The sequence below is a fragment of the Pipra filicauda genome, unplaced genomic scaffold (genome assembly GCF_003945595.2).
Source record: "Pipra filicauda isolate LSUMZ 115617 unplaced genomic scaffold, ASM394559v2 scaffold271_size1040873_pilon, whole genome shotgun sequence".
Taxonomy (NCBI): Eukaryota; Metazoa; Chordata; class Aves; order Passeriformes; family Pipridae; genus Pipra; species Pipra filicauda.
The window spans coordinates 237750-255723 of NW_024104389.1; the positions used below are offsets into that span (position 1 = coordinate 237750).

The 17974-nt window shown below is 37.2% G+C and overlaps 1 protein-coding gene across 1 annotated transcript in view; it reads right to left on the reverse strand.

Moving 5' to 3' along the window:
* Positions 1-1663: 1663 nt before the first annotated feature.
* Positions 1664-17974, reverse strand: part of ANKRD12 (ankyrin repeat domain 12) — a 59095-nt gene continuing 42784 nt past the window's right edge. Inside the window, exons 8-12 of the mRNA XM_027737140.2 lie at positions 12260-16944; positions 7433-7531; positions 5156-5299; positions 3260-3355; positions 1664-2939 (exon numbers count right to left, since the gene is read on the reverse strand). Coding sequence (XP_027592941.2) covers positions 2754-2939; positions 3260-3355; positions 5156-5299; positions 7433-7531; positions 12260-16944 — 5210 coding nt within the window. The 3' untranslated portion in view covers positions 1664-2753. The remainder of the gene's footprint in view (positions 2940-3259; positions 3356-5155; positions 5300-7432; positions 7532-12259; positions 16945-17974) is intronic.

Here is a 17974-nt window from a genome sequence, read left to right on the forward strand (position 1 = left end):
AGCGGGGAACTCGAGCCCCGTGATGAACTTCCCGAAGCCTGAGAACGAGCAGGTGCCCGGGGAAGGGCAGGCACATCCGGACAGCCTCGCCCAGGACCTCAAAAACACGGCTGTTTAGCGGCTTTATCCTCCTACGTGCCAAGCTCCAAGGGAGCAAGGAAACAAGTTTGGTCCCTGGAAGAAAAACACGGGAGGAACCTGGCTTGGTACCCAGAAAGAGCAGTCCCCGGGCTTCCCAGAAGACAGCTAGACCCTGGAGAGGGAATCCGGACCACCCCCCCAACGAGCTACTGTTACATTTCGTCTCACTCATCCTTCTCCGCTCACAGCTCCCGCCATCGTGTTCGAGGGAAATCCACAGCGCGCTGTCCTTAAACAACACAGGAGGTATCATCCCACAGAGTAAACTCGGGAAAAAAAAAAAAAAAGAAAAAAGGACTGTAACAAACTTGGTTTCAAATCAAAGAACCCATCAAATCATTATCTAAGGGGCTGAAACATTTGGAGCAGCTACATTTTTACGAAAAATCTGCAATTGAAAAAAATCTGTTTCACATATCCCAATACTAGGAAATTGTCTCATTGTAAAGAAGATGCAGGCTAATGCTAAAAAACATCTGTCTTCAGATTTCCTTTTAAGATGGTATACTGCCAAAATACTTTTATTGTTTCCTGCATCCCAAGTATTTTTGGCACCAGCTTGTTTTCTAACACAACCAACAATCCTGCAACCCAGTTTAATCTTTTCTTTCTGCAAAACTCGTAATTATTCCTCTCTCATACTTTTCTCACTTCCAACCATATATGTTACTTTTTACTACTCTAATAAGTATCTGGTGGAAGTAACTTCTACCCACTTACTAGTTGTTAACACCTTGCAGCTTTATCCATTTTTCCACTTCTTTTTAAGTAGACAATACAGATTTCTGCAGCATGTAAAAAATTTACAGCTACACTCAGAAGAATATTTTACTTTCAGAAGAAATTTGCTTTTTCTTCAACACATTTTTAGTTCTGAGTGATGTCAGGAAGATAGTCCTGTAAATAAAAGCAGGAACAACTTCTCCTTCCACAGGTACCTAACAAATATAAAAGTGGGGAAAAAAATTACAGGGCACGAACTACATATTAATTGGCTTTACTATGCTTGAGTTACTATTCATTCTTGACTGGCACTAGCAGTGATGTAAAGATGGGAAAGAGCCTGCTGTCCATCCAGTCTCTTGTTCACTACCCCAGGAAAGGCACCCTCGCCCTTCACACAAGCACAAGGACTAAGTTCTCTGTAGCAGCTCACCTATTAATTAAAAATCACTTCAAGGACTTTAAATCTCTTTTCCAGGTAACCAGTCTTCTGCACAAACGTCATTTTTTTCAGAAATAATTTCGCAGACATCAGATCCCAAGCATTTTTGAATTATTTATGGACTGGAGGGTAACAAATCTTTTTCATGAATATCTGTAACCTCCTACTAATAAATAATTAACTGCTCATTAATGGTATTAAATGGTCTGTTCATTAATGGTATTAAAAATAAAAAAAGTGTTAAATTTCACAACACTAGTAAATTTTTTTTAGTTTTTCATTGAACCTCCTTACATATTCCAGAAATGCAAAGTTTTGTTGTATCAAGTTTTAACCATATTAAGAAATTCCAACTAATAACATGACCAATAAAATTTATTAAATATTATATTTACAACTATTTACATATCCCTTCCATAGATTAATATTAAAATAGACAATATACAATTTAAGAATTTTAATTCAAAGGCATTTTGTTGGAAAAAATAGGCTCTATTTCGAGACCACCATATAAGAGCAAAAGGGTTTTTTCGTTTTACACAAAAATATTTTCAGTATAGGAAGTCACAGGTATGGCATTACAACAGCAGACTAATATGAAATATGATTTTGTAAATATTACAGTTGTTTGGGTATCAGTTATTGAAGGAAAGGAGTTAAGAGTCCTGTGAAGCATGCAATACAGTTCAATTCTTTTACAGTTATGGTGATGAAACAATCAGCTAAATCAAAATGCATGCCATACAAAAAGGAACTGCCAACCAGGAACACACTACACGTAATAAAAAGTACAACTTTGGTCCAATAAAACATTAGACAAAAACAGTTTTACATTTAAAATATCTATTTTATACAGGTTTGAACATTAATTACAAGACTATTTACATTTGCACAATATGTATAAAATAAATTATTAAAAAATGAAGACAATATTACATCTTTTTCCAAAAAGAAATTGTACAGTAATTTACAAAACATAATAAGTTTAATTGATTATTTTCCTCCAAATCTTACATTTTCTTCCACAGGCTTTTTCATCATTTTTCTGTGGGAGTTCAACTGTTACTGAAATTTCATAATACAAAGCTTTATAGCAGATTTTAAGTATCATTTGGCTCTGAGTGGATGTTTTAGTTATTAACAGCTTCCAGCGCTGTTAACTCACCAGGTTTTGTCATCTTTTTCAGCAGTAAGCTCTAAAGCTACAAACAATTTTACACTACACGTAACAGCATTTACTGGGAATCTGAATTTAAAATTTGCATCCATTTTCTGTGTTTGAACAGGAGTCCATGCCACACTTCTCTGAAGGAACACCTGAATTATTGAGAAAGGTAGTATTCCACAGAATTAAGTGCTCTGTCTTAAAATAAAAATACATCTGTGTATCCCTGCACCTCAGCCTCTAGCTGTCCAAGGGGAAGGGTGAGCCAGAAGATGCTAATTGTCATATTGGTGTCAATTCAAAGTCATCATTCACATCAACAAGAGGAACATAAAACTCCTGAATTTCATAAATGCTGATAGATTTGTATGTAGCAGGATCAAGTTCTTGCAGTTTAAGCTGCCACTCCAGTCTCTGTACCGCATTTAACGCCGCTGCTTCGTGCTGCTGCCTCATCAAAAGGCATGTCTATTTTAAAATTGAGGAAAAAAGTTATTTCGGTATTTGAAAAAATAATGCAACAAGTTTGAAAACAGGAAATATATCTAAGAGCCCCTCTGGTGATAGTAAGTAACTCCCCCAGTACGTATTTAGAAATTTGCTGATTATTCCATTACGCTACATGGCAGCAAAGGTCAGGTTTTTTATACTGCTGGACCTTGTGTTGCCCTTAAAACCTCTACAAAAGCCTATGATACTGCACTCAAATCTACTATTTATTAATTTCATCTTCTCGATGACATTAGTTTTGGTTTTCTTTTTTAAAGTGGAAATAGAAAGGAGTATACCTTTAACTTGTCAAACTTATCATCAACGTCCTGCAGCCATGACATAAACTGTCTTGCATTAAATCGATCCCTCACCGAAGTTTTGCTGTCATCAGTCTGCAAAAAAACCAAAAATTTATTCAAACTCTAAGTTACTTGACAATTCAATCTTAAATATACTTTAAAACACAAAACTTACTCTATGGGACATAAACAATAAACAATCCCACCCGATGAAAACATGAACTCAAAGTACGAAGGTATTTATGAGCATAAATGCTGACCACCATTTCCACTGCAAGCCAGCTGCTCACTCAAAATGGGTATTTTCAGATTCCCTCAAGCTATTTACTGTGCTCTACTTTTCAAATTTAGAGTAGGAGGCTTAAAGATTTATGCCTTGAAGTCTTAACTAACAGAAGTCAGAGCCTTCCACAAAATTACTCTGTTTTCTTTAAAATTCAGTAACAAATTAATATTCCCTCAGGGAAAAGCAAAAACATGGAAAACTTAAGCAAACTTCAATGTATTCAATGCAATAATAAAAAATATTTTTACCATCAAAATCCCCAAAGGGAGATTAAAAAAAGTGAGCAGACCTGTCTTATGTCCTACCTAATGAAAGTTATTTTTAAAATTCCAACTATTTCATAAGAATCTGGAATGTCACATCTGTCCATTGTAAGAAACTAGATACTCTATATACATAGTCCTAAAGCCAGACTCTGCCAATTTAACATTTAAATAATAAGCACTAAATAGAACAAGCTGCTGTTACTCTTCAAGGGAGAAAAAAAGACACTGCAGGAACTTGCACACTGTAGCAACGGGAAGAACAGAAACAAAAAAGGCCAACCAAACCTGCAGAGATTGACATTTCTAGAAAAGAGCTGAGATTTCAGATGTGAATGACAGCTGAAAAGGCTTCTTCTAGAAAGAGCCCTCCACAGCACTGATCTTCTAACCATGAGCTGGAGACATTTAAGTGAACTGTGACCATCTAACACTCTGTCCACCAAAAACTTGGGCATTTTTCCTCCCACTTCTTTGGTTTGGTCCTTTGCTTGAGTGCAAAGGACAGTCCTCGCAGTCACTGAAAAAGGTGCTGAATGCTATTTCCATTTCTGTTAGTTACAAGAACTGTTCACAAAATACATGAGATTGTATTATCTTACAGATACAGCTGGAGCCAACTTTTGGGTGAGAGTCCATAAAAGGTATACAGATCATAATGTACACTGCTTATTCCATGTTTTAATCAGGACTAAATACCAACGCCGAACACGTAAATAAGATGGCGCATATAAATAACATGGAGCTTGAGGTGATTTTGAAAAAAAAAAAATTTCATCTGGTAGCATTCAACATTTCACTGTTGGTCATCTGTTTTTTATGGAGCAGTTCTGGTGGCTGTCTTACAAAGAGGAGGAAACTTTAATGTGGGCGGTATCTCCACAAACATTTCCAAATTTCACAAACTAACTTCATCATTTCACACACTGCTGCATTCCAATTCTCTGGATTACTGATAGAAATTATCTTATATTCTGGTAATTTTTTTGTTCCTGTTTAAGCTGTATTTGTAAGCTTCTGAAAACATGTTCTGTTTATGACTGAAATTAGTTTTCATAAAAATCAGCAGAGCAATGTTCTCATTGTATCCATCTCATAATTTCTGGAGGTGAAAGAAAACCAGGCAAAGTACAAACCAGAAAAAGACATACATACACCTATATCCTCTAGTTATTGTACACCCAAATGAGGCCCAATATAAGTAACAACCTATAGTGAGCAAAATCTTAATTCCAGGCAAAGCAACGACAATTTCAGGATGGGAACAGAATTCTCTCCAAATGCTTCACTGGAGTCAGGCTGGAAAGACCTTTTTGTCTGAAATGCTGGAATACCCATCTTTACCTGAGCATCCAGAGGCACATTATACACCTCGGCATCCAGGAGCACAGTGCAGGCACTGAAGGGCAGTGTTTGATTTGCCAGAGTTCGCGCTGCTCGGTAATGGACACGCAGAACCTCTTGCTCGTTAGAGACAATAAGCTTTTCCTAATTGAGTAAGATATCAACATATAAACACGCATTTGGTAAATTAAGCACTCAAAAAAAGTCCATTTATTTAAACAGTTCTTTTTAGGGCTTACACTTTTGAACAATGTGAGAAATGCGCCACCGGGAGCAAGGAGGGGTCGCTCTTCTAATCAAATCCAAAATTTCCATTTAATGATGGAAAGAGTGTCCTGTGAATGTCAGAACTGAAAACACCTTCTCCTTATCCTCAGCCCCCACTGAATGTCATGCCCAGACTTTCCACTAGGCAAGTTCTATTTAACAAATGTGGTGAAAGCAGAAAAGTATGAGGAGCAGTGTTAGGATATAGATTTGTGAGTCTTGACTGTTTGAAGATTTTTGTCACATGCTTGTCATGCCAGGCACAATGGACAAGAAAACTGAAGCAGAAATATAATTTGTGGGGTTTGTTTCTTTTTTTTTTAAGCAACATGCAGAAACTCCAGAAATTCACAGCTGGATAAGATTCTTTCCTGAACTGAGACAAGAAAAACTCACTTGACTTATAGTTTTATAACGTGGACTTCATTTGAAAAACAGCCTATTTGAGCCAAATAACTAAAAATATGCAGAATTTTGTAAGACATAAAAGAATGTATGTGTTTACTGCTCTGCAATATAATGGCTATAATTTTTATCAAAATAAAAGAAGGTGGATTATAATATTATATTTCCTGCTTTTTGGAAAACACAAAAAGTACTTAGAATCATAGAGTGGTTTGGGTTGTAAGGGACCTTAAAGATCATCTACTTCCAACCCCCCTCTGTGGAGAAGAACACCTTCCACTAGACCAGGTTGCTCAGAACCCCATCCAACCTGGCCTTGAACACTACCAGGGATGGGGCATCCCCAACTTCTCTTGGGCAATCTGTTCCAGTAGCTCACTGCCCTCACACTAAAAAACTTCCTCCTAATATCTAATTGAAATCTCTCCTCCTTTAGTCTAAAACCATACCCCCTTGTCCTATCACTATCTGCCTGTGTTAAAAGTCACTCTCCCTCTTCTATGTAAGCTCCTTTAAGTACTGGAAGGCTGCTGTAAGGTCTCCCTGGAGCCTTCTCTTCTCCAGGCTGAACAACCCCAACTCTCTCAGCCTTTCCTCATAGGAGAGGTGCTCCATCCCTCTGATTATCTTCTGTACCTGTTCCAACAGATGAACATCCTTCTGGTGCTGGGGACCCCAGACCTGGATGCAGTACTCCACGTGGGGTCTCACTAGGGCAGAGTAGAGGGGGATCACCTCTCTCGACCTGCTGCCCACATTGCTTTCAGTTACAACTAATCTCCTCAGTCAGAACTTGAACCATGTTTACAATCTTTGTGCTTTGTATTTTATACCTAGCTTTACACTGAAATACTAAATTCAAGTAAAACCCTTCCCTCAACTGTTTTGTTAAGCCACATTGAAATCATCAATTGAAAAACTATCACATCGGGTCTTGATGAGGCAGCTGCTTGTATAACTGTGTGGAAATAATTAAGATACATGTTATATCAGAAAGGCATTCTGCCTGTGTCCACAAGCAATCTGGCTCACAATACTGACATCTAAAGCTAGGTTGCCAAGGAAAAGGTTTGGGCAGCCTAAAAATAATGAATACTCCTAAACCAGGAATATCTTCTCTATTTCTGTATTCAAATTCCATGATGCCTACAGATGCAGTTCTATTATAATTTTGTGCAGTTTCTGCCAGCAGAATATTGCAAAAAATGTTTTAGTGTTAGAGCCACATGTATCTTCTCTCAATACAGAATTTACTATTTCTTAAATTCTTTTAACTCCATCAATTTGGTTCTGAAATCTACAACCATTATGAGCTTTAAAAACTACAGACCGAAGCTTTCTTCCCATTGCCTCTGGGATAAATCTGGGCCAGAACTTAGAGCAATTGACAGGAAAAAGCTGCTATCTTATCGACTTCACTGGTCTGCTAACAGCTGTCCTAACAATTCCCCACCACCACCACTTAAAAGTTTCTCCAATTCATAAATTTGGAGAGAAAACAGATTACTTCCAAAACATTGTTAAATTGAGGAAAATGTAGTCTGTCCACTGAAAAAGAAAAAAACCCCAAAGCTTAAATTTGGGAAATAAAAAAATTAGTCTTACCCTTTCAATACTGTGCTGTAAACGCAGTTTCATCCTTACAACCTCCTGTTGTTTAAATAGTTCCTTAAGTGGCTCTGACAGTGATGGAGGTGGTGTAATCTGTGGAAAAAAAATTATAAATAGTACAGTGAATATGTATTTAACATGTTTAGTATTGCCTGTATGACCTATTAAAAAAAACCAAGAAACCATAAGCAAGGTATTTTTTAGGGAAAATACGAGTTTTTAACTTTCCACTAATTACGTGATTTTGATGTATTTGCAATGAAAGGTTTTTAGAATTCTTTACCATAAAAATTAATAAACCCAAATGAAATAGCATTTCAAGCTGTTTAGTACTTTTAACCAGTCACTGTCAGCATTCCATAGCTGTTTTTTTAAAAGGGTTATAAAGTAGAATATAGTAAAAATACAACTTGCTTTCAGTTCTAAAGACTCTTTAAAGCACAGCTGTTCATTTCAAGAAGATAAAAACTGCCTAGCAAAATGCAAGAGCAAAGTAAGAAAATGAAAAGTACTGTTAAAAAAAATAAACCACTTGATATATCCATACAGTGGCAACAGCATTTTATACTGCACACTTTTACTACCACTGATACTCTGAAACCAGAGCTGAAATACATACCTACAGGTATTATACTCTACCTTGTACCTAACACGAACATGTAAACATAAATAGTTCTCTGCAATAACACAGATCTTGCAACTGTGAAGAAGTAATAAATCCATTATGAAAATACAGACACACTGCATTACTAGTATCAGTCTTGTACCTATACACTCTAGTAACAAAGTGATTTATCTACCAAAAATGATTCAATTATTATTATACTGGAATATTATTTCAGGACATTTCCCCTCCATGCTGGAAGTTAGCCAATGTCTTGAATTAAAGAAAATACTGAATAAGTAATTGCTGTTCATTCCTTAAGTTATTATTTGTTATGACATTCAACTCCTTCACATTTCAAACTGCTATGCAGGATACACTTCTCTCAATGAAAATGGTTTGGCTCTCGAACCAGTAACATTTATGGCATATGCCATTTTTTATAAGTCATCAGTATTAAAAACAAATATACACCAAAAAACCCCCAACAAACCAAACCAAAAACACACCAACAAACTACAAACACATACTGGAATGGTTGTCTCAATCATAATGGGTATCAGCATGTTTTAGCTTAGCATCCATACCATCTGAACAATTTCACAGAATCAGAATCACAGAAAGGCCTGGGTTGGAAGGGACCTTAAAGATCATCTACTTCCAACGCCCCTGCCATGGGCAGGGACACCTTCCACTAGACCAGGTTGCTCAGAACCCCATCCAATCAGGCCTTGACACTTCCAGGGATGGGGCATCCCCAGCTTCTCTTGGCAACCTGTTCCAGTGCCTCACCACCCTCACAGTGAAGTATTTTTTCCTAATATCTAATCTAAACCTGGCCTCTTTCAGTTTGAACCCATTCACCTTTGTCCTGTCACTACATTTCAAATGTTATTCCCTTAAATTTATGGACTGTTTTATTTCGCAACAGAAATAAGAACCAACACTGTAAAAACCACCTGGAAAGGACCTGATCATCCAGACAACAAACCTGTGTGGACTTTTATTTAAATGTGTAGGAGAACTCTGCTTCTGCACAGCCACAGCAGATTTTGTTCAGCCCTGAGCACAGATTATGTTCAGACCTGTGCGGCAGCAACAGGTCTCTGTAACCTCAGGGATCACTACTGCTGCTGGATGCATCCATAAACTTCATACGCTTCACTCCAGCCCAGCCCAAGACAGTTTGCCAAAACCTACAGCTAAATACAGGGCTGAGTTTGGTTACAGTCATTTATGGAATGATCAATTTTTAACTCTCTTCTTGGAAACTCGGAAAGAGCGAGCCTTGGATCCTTAGAGCCCAAAACACAGGATTTGGGTAGTCTCACACCACCTGCTGGAAATCCCAATTTGTGAACCAGCACGAGATTCGGGCAAAGGAAATCGGTTTCTCTGAGACCAGGAAGTCCAAGTTAAAGGTTTCAAGGCAAGAACAGCCAGAAGAGCCTCTTGGGCCTTCTAGCTGGACTTCGAAGAACAGAGCATGAAACTGCACTACACAAGGAAAAGATGCCCCCAGTTTTTAGTATAAACAAAGTTATCAAACTATTTTCTTAGGGGCCCAGGCCTCACACAGAAGAGAGGGAAACTGCTTCAGAGCATTCTCTGTTCCCAGTCTGAGAAATGACCCATAAAAGCTAAGGTTCAAGACGTATTCTCACCTCACATGAAAATCAATTAACAAAGTTTCTTGCATGCCTTGCATCCCTCAAACCAACTACAGCAAGAACACCAACTCTTTACTGTATAAATTCACTTGTGCCCACTACAAACCTCCTCTCATCTATGTCATCCAAATAACTGGCCTGCTCTAATGCTGTATTTAATGCATTTAGGAAACAAGTTTCTGCTAACAGCCCTAAAATTAGGTATTACCACTGAAGTTTCTACAGTAATGCCAGAGAGACTGGACAGAATCCCTTTTACTAGAAACATATCCGCTAGATAGCCATCAAAGACTGGCAAAGAATCCTGGGATCTCCTCTCAGGAGACAGTACAAGTGTGACTGAACCCTGCAGAACATACCAACTGAGCAATCTGAAAGGCAACACAGCCAAGTACAATTCAAACTCACTCTGTTACAAGATTCAGGTTTGCTTCTTTCTATTTTGAACTGACCTGGTGTCTCTTGCCTTATGTTTTCTATTTGCATTGGTGAGAGGGAAGCCACAATTCATACGTGAATACCCTTACAACCCTAAGTGATACAAGTTATAAATTACACTATATAAACAAGGCTGCGGAAATCAAATTTTAGCATACCATCTCCTGGTTCCCACCTACAGGATGTTTGAAGTTCATCAGATAAACTACAATGCATCATTAAATTTCCAATGCAGAGAACAGTATGTTACACAAACTACTCCAAGTCTCGGAGTGTCAGAGCTAAATGTATTATTTTCTCACAGACCTCCACACAGGGGATATCTAAAACACCGGAATATCTACTTTCTCATATCCTATGTAAATTGACGAGGCAAAAGTTTAGTTAACAGAGAATTAAAGAATCAAAGGAAAAAACTGTAAAACAAACTCAACAAAAAGGTAATTTTACAGTTACTTATTAAATTCTGCATTATAGGCGTAACACCATGTATATGATACTAGTATTTCACCACTGTAGAGAGACTAGGCATAGCCCTTATTTTCACACTGCTGGACAATGTGTAAATTAAACAAACACCCATTTCTGAGCATGAAATGATCTCTGGTTTAGCAATACTCCTCTTTATGACATTTGTAATAGGAACTATTAAGACTGTGATTTTTAATGGTGACAAAATAAAATTACTAAACTGTATACACAAGCAAGCTCTGCACAGAAGTTAAATCTGAACTTCTAATAATTTTGTAAACAGTATCTTTTTCTGGAAAGAAACATGGGAAATTTTATCAAAATTGTACATTTACACAAGTGACAGTAAGTAAACAAAGCATTTAGTTGCATTGCAGATGATTTTTTCAGACAAACAAAACTGAATGCTTAGAATATCTTCTTTAGATTAAAACTCATGCTGTTTTCTTACACTTTAATCCTAATGAAAATAAACATCAATTTCCTAATAAATTTGACTTCTAAGAATTTCTTTTCTTCCTTTTTCCTTCTAACAGTCTGGAATAAAAATCTCCACCTGTTCTCTCTACAACAGTAGATTAACAGGACCATCAAAGCATATACAAAACGAGTAATAGTTTAAAACATCACTATCACCAGAATATGAGCAGATAGGGAAGCAAACCAGAAATCTAAATAAAAAATCAGTAATGGTAATCCTTCAATTACATATTCATATTTTTATCAACTTTTTTTAAGGAGGGATTTCTTTTCAATGAGTAATTGAAAACCATTGAGAACGGGGAGCACACATCCATCTCTATTTTCTAAACCTGCTACCCAAGAATTTGCACTCCACCACCTAAATTTATTTTCAGTAAGTGCAGAGTCCCTATTACACACATCAAGAGAGACAGGAAGTATAAGGCACTGCTTTAATATCAGGTCAATAACTCTCCCCTCCTTATAGTGTCTACACGCATTGCCATTTATGACAGTGAAATGAATTCTATCGCTCAGGTGGAAAATGGGCCAGGGAAAAATATGTGCCATGCTTCTCTACTTTCCGCCTGTCCCAAATAAAGCACTGAAGTGTGATGCCAAAGCAGAAAGCTGTAGCTTGGAAACAGTATGTACTTGACTAGCAGCTGCTAGTGATAAAGATGTTATAGAAGCTGCAACAGCTACTGAGAAAGATCTGCAGACTTGGGGAGGCTGACAGCCTGGTACACTGTGGCAAAGCTTACTATACACCCTGGTTCACTCACAGACCAACTGAAACAGCTCCAAATGAAACAGCTTTGAATAATTAGTTTTAACAAAATTTTTGACAGCAGAAATTCAGAGAAGCTCTCAATATCTGATTTCACTTCTGAAAGGACAGGCTTTATATTAGTACATACTTTGAAATATAGTCTTTGTGCCTTTTACAGGTGTCCTACATGGCCTGTCTTACAATGACTGTGAAACCACTGTTGATATTTCCACTATCCAAGGCTTTTAAATACGACCTTATTAGTCAATATTAATTTGGCATATGTCAACTTACTGTTTTCAGCAGAATATTCAGAAGCAAGTTAGGAAGAACATGAAAGTTACAAAAATAAAACTGAAACATGCCTTTCACTGTAGTGTATATTTAAAAACCATGTTACTTACAGTTGGGATGCATATCTTGCTCAACGGATTCCCATCCAATAGGTATGAGCCATTGAAGGTCACATATTCATCATAATATTGAGGTGCCTGAGGAATAACACTGCACAGTAATTTACGCTTCTCTTCTATTTTCTTCCTTATGTGCAAGTATTCAAAATAAGGGTTTGCTCTGTCAGAACTGTACGGCTGAATCTCTTCAAGTTTCAAAGAATCAACAATAGCTGCCAGAGACTGCTGGGTTTTCTCCTTGGCCTGCAGTAAAGAAGGGTTTGCTTGCACAGGCTGAGGCACACGTGACACTTTTCTTTTTCGTGGATGATGTACCTGAGCATCATCCTCTTCAGTTAATCTAATCCTTGCTTTCATAGATGCTGATGATTCAGACTCTTTTTCTGATGTTTGTGTGCAGCCAAGAGAATTCTGCTTGCCCTGGTTAGCGAGCAAATTTGCTCTGTTCCTCGTGATTCTTTGAGGTACTTCCTGCTGTTCCACCTTCTGATCCTCAGCAATTTCTTCTTCTACTTTAACTATTTGGCTGTACTTATGCACCTCTTCCTGTGTAATCTGTTGTGAACTATTTTCCAAATTAGATAAAGAGGAGTACTGTGGTGGATCATCTGCCAACACATTTTCTCTGTCTGCAGTGCAGGGGTTTTTATTACCCGATTCATTCGTAATTCCCTTTGACATTCCTGAACTTAGTTCACAGAGATCAGCATTGGCTTTACTATCAACAACATGTGTGGAGATCAACTTCTCTTGCTGGTCTTTTTCATTTCTAATATCTGAAGTATCTGCTGTGTTACTATCCACTTCACTCAGAGCGTTCTTACAAACAACTTTACCGAATGTGTATGAATTCACATTTAATTGTGAACTGCTATCACTTTCAGGAATACCTTTCTCTAAGGATACCACTGGTAAATCATTCACCCTTTCATAACTCTGTGAAACATCCTTTGCAGAGCTCTCAGAATATAGAGCAATGGGTGTGTCAGTCTTCTTAATGTTTGAAGGGAAGAAAGCATTTTCCAGCTCTCTGGTACTCATAGCATCTGTATCCAAAGCAGAAGTTGTAGTTTGAACTAGATTTTGTTGTTGTACAAATAATGAATCTTGACTGCTAATGCCTGGTAAAATGTGTTTAGACACAAGTGGAAGTGGCTGGATAGGTAAAGAACAAGGTGACTGTGAAGGCAAAAATGATGCAGATTCTTGAGAACTGGAACTTCCCTTAATTTCAGCATGCTGAGGCAAAAATTCAGATACCTGTTGCTCTTTTAATGTCCTGCTTTCAGAATTATGCATTGCTATAACACAGGTAGTATCTTGCTCTGACACACCACAACCTGAGCTGTTAAACTCATTGTTTAACGAATTAAGTCTGTCAAAAGGCACATCCCACGGTTTGTTTTGCTGAGTTACATCACTTTGACTACACGGTTCTAAATGCAAGTTAGACTCTTCTGAAGGGCTCATCTGAGCAGTATTTTTAACGGTACTTGTACCCGTCATTACTTGCTTGTTGCTAACAACTCCATCTGGAGATGATGTAAAGTTTGACTGCAGTACAGTCATACTGCTTTGAAAGTCTCTTTCGAGCATGCCACACGGTAGTTCTGGTTTAGGAGAAGTGCTAGCGCAAGTCTGGACTGATGGCAGAGCGTTCTGGTTTTCTTCTGACATTTGAGGCTGCTTGCTGTGTTCAGAAACAGCAGCAGGCATGCTGCATCTTCGAACCTCTGTAACAGGTCTACACTCATTTAAAACCAATTTAACATCTTCAACAGATGCTGATCTAATGTACATTGGTGGAAGCCTGTTTGAGAAAGGTGGCTTAATGCGATCTGGCAACTCAGCAAGACCATCCGTCTCTTTCTCAAGAAGAGCTGGTGATTTGGCACTTGCCAAAAATGGTGATTGTGAAAAAGACGTTTGGGAATCAGAACCTTCCAGCATGAAGTCAGAATCATATTCGATTACAGGCCTTGGAGTAGTTACTGTGGTATGGCAAGAATCCTCAGAGCTTGCGACAGACAAGACAGACACTGACCTGGAGCTCAGACCCATCTTTTCACTGTCTGATTTGGGGGATCTATTTAAATTATCTAAAGCCAATGAAGGCTTTATAACACTGACACTTCTGGTATCTACTGATTGAGATCTATTACTTGTAGCATCTTTTAGCTGTTTTTCCTTCATACAAACATCTGGCAACTCTGAGCTTTTTGAACGAATCAGTTCTTTGCTTTTTACTTCAGCTAATGAGTGTTTGGGTTTTTCCTTCATTTTGTTAAGTTCTGAACAAGTGCGGTTTCTTAAACGTTCCTTCTCTTTCTGTTTTATTTTTTCTTTATGTTTTCTATGCCACTGCTCTATTTCCAGATCTTTAAGGCTCAGCATTCTTTCAAAACTAGTTTGCATTAAATCATCGTTGACTAATCTTTTTTCTTTAGGTCGAGCATCCTTTGGTGCAGGAGCTGGTTTAGGCTTAAGTTTCTCATGTTCAAGTTTTAGTTTCAGTAAACTACTTTGATGCAGTTTATCTTTATGCTTGTCTCTCTCTTTGTATCGGTCTATGTCTTTATCTTTTTTATCTTTCTCTCTACCATCTGGAGTTTTCAACAAATCATCTTTTGGTTTTTCTTTCAAAGATGACAGTTTGTCATGCACTGTTTTATTACTTTCTGTAATACTGCATCTCCTTTCCTCTTGCAAGTGTTTTGAGTTTGCTGTTGATGAGATCTCCTTGTCTTTGGATTTGTCTTTCTTTTCAAATTCCTTTTCTTTAGTTCTGTTTTTTTCTAATTTAGTACATTCAGATTCTTTTTCAGACTGCTTGACTTTTCTTTCAGTACAGTGTTTTTCTTTGCTTTCAGCCCAATGTCTGTCTTTATCAGTCTTTTCTTTGTCATGCTTCTTATCAGTTTTTTCTTTATTTTTTTCTTTGTCATCAAGTTTTTTAAGAGTACCCATGCTTTTTACTTTATCATTTTCCTTATGGCATCTTTCTGCTTGCTGAAAACTGGGCTTCTCCTTTACTTTCTCTGTACTTTCATTTACTTCTGCTTTTTCTTTCTCTATCTTGTATTCATGCTTTAGCTTTTTCTCTTTTTCTCCATGTTTTCTTTCTATCTTTTCAACGTCTTTTTCTTTGGCTGAGGTTCGCTTCTCAGTCTTTTCTTTATTTTCCTTTAAATTCTTTTCCTGCTTTTCAGTATCTGTTTCTCTTTCTATTGAATGCATGCTGCCTGCCTCATCTTTAACACCAAAACAGAACAATTCCATTTCTTTATCTGCAAGCATAATTTCTTTCTCTTCTTTTACATCTTTTATTTTTCCATCCTTGAGAAACTTCTCACTTTCCTTTTTGTTTTTTTCTCTCTCCTCTTTAGTATTTCTTTCTTTCTGGAACTGTCTCTCCTTAACTAACTTATCTTCTTTTGCCATAGCCTTTTCTAGCTTTGATTTTCTGTCTGAAGAAAGAGATTCGTGTTCTGTATTTAACAATGTATCTTCATTTTCATCACTTTTGAAAAAGTTCTCTTTCCAAAATTCTCGGTCAAACTCAATACTTCTTTGAACTTCTTTACCATTATCTTTATGCTTATGTTTTTCCTTCTCCCCATCCTGTTCCTTTTTGTGCTTTTCCTTTTCTCTGTCTTTGTGCTTTAATTTATGCTTTTTAAGTGTTTTACCTTCCTTGTCAATCTTTCTCAAAGTATACTCTGAATTCTCAAATGTTGAGCCATTATCTTCCTCTTTAATTTTAGGACTAGATTTTTCACCAAATTCCAAGTGAAAATCTTTTTGATGATGCTTGCTTTTTTCTTTGTGCTTGCTGGATTTGCCACTAGAGCTTTCTACTAAATAATCAGAATCAGTGTTGTGATCATACCGAACTAATTCAGACTGCAACGTTATTTCAGAACCTCCCGGTGATAAGCAAGTTTTGGTGTTTTCTTGCTTTAGTGGTGTTGACTGCTTTTCACTTAATCCACAGGGATGCTTTGGAGATTTTCCGGCAGTGATATGAAATAGATGTAAAGAAGAATCTTCTTTTGAAGTGAAAGACTTCTTAAAGGTTTCTTCCTCTCTAGCTTTATCTAAAGAATCTAACCCAGAAGGAGCTATATTTGTTACTCTAGCATTTTCTTTTTCTTGCTTTACTTCTTGATTCTCTTTATTTTTGCTCTGATTTTTTACTTTCCTTTTAACCTTGCCTTTTTGCTTGTGTTCGTTTGTAACTATATATTCTTTCTTCACTCTGACATCAGAATTTGATGTCTCTGAAACAGAGCAAGGAGAGACTATCTTCTTGTCCTGAAGTATTTCTTCATCTGAGCTTTCAGAACTGGAATACAGAACTCTTGATGGTTTCTGCTTTTTGCTTTTAAATGACTTTGAGAACACAACTTTTTCTTGTTTCACAAATAAGCTGGACTTTTCAGCTTCAGTCTCATCCTCTTTCCGTAGGTCTTTTCTAAGAACATGTTTGTCATCTATCATTTTTTTCATTTCATCTTCATCATCATCTTTAAACTCATACTCATCAAGAGCAGATGGAAGTGGTGCCTTACTAGGGACCACTTGTTTGCTGTTGTTGGCTGCAGGGTCCTTTTCTGCTTCTGAATCAACATTCCCATCTACACTGGAAGGATTTACAGATGGAGCTTCTTCAGAATCTAGGGTAAGAAAACCAAAAATTAGTTGAAAACTGATGGGACACTTCACACTTCAGAACAAAATAGTTCAGTTCAGCAGGCATACTTCTATACAAATGAAGAAAGGAAAAAACCTACTTTAAACACACATAAACCTTTGCACTAGAATTAAGCTTTTTAAGAGAAAACGGTCATGAGAGAAAAAGGTCATGAAACCAAAGTTTTACAGCTCTCACTCAGGCACGTAAAAATAATTAGCATTTATACCCCAATCTAGTAAAAGCAGTGCATTTTAAATTTTGGAAACCTCGCCTATTGTGAGGTTTATTATATTTATTTGTTATTACATTTATAATATTATTTATCATCATTATACATTCCTGCATAGCCTGACTTTCTCAAGGACATCTTACTATGACAACTCATTCCTCTGGGAATTCAACTCTTATGCTCTGTAACAACCAAACTACCTTCCTCCACATGAACTATTCAGTCACGTTTCAACACCTGTTCATGTAAAAAAATTCCCTCATGAATCTTTATTCACCTGATACAGACAGCCTAAAGCAGACTGTACTGTAATTCGTGCAACTGGTCTCTGCTATGCACTCGAACAAGCATGTCTTGGGCTTGAAAGTCCAAAATGTAAGACTCCTAACTGCTCCTAAAATTAGGCTTTAGGAAACAGATGGAGCCTGTTCATATGAAAATCACAACCTGTTCATATGAAAATCTAGAACTCAAAAAACCTTAAGAAGTATTTCTGGATGTATTGTTCCCTCCAAATAACGTTCCAAGCCAAGCCTCTTCAGCTGAATCTATCAGTTTGCTTTTTAAAAAGAACTGAGTATTGTTATATTCAATACCAGGGACTTGAGATTTGACATACTGAATAAAAAGTAACAGAAGAATTTGAAATTATAGCGTAAGGAAAGCAATGCAGCAGTTTTGATACACGACAAATTTTAATGAGGAAAATAAAAATGTTCTGCTGCAAGATCCCCCCTCATTTTCAGCAGGACCTTCTGTGAAAAAACTGCCAGTACACCAT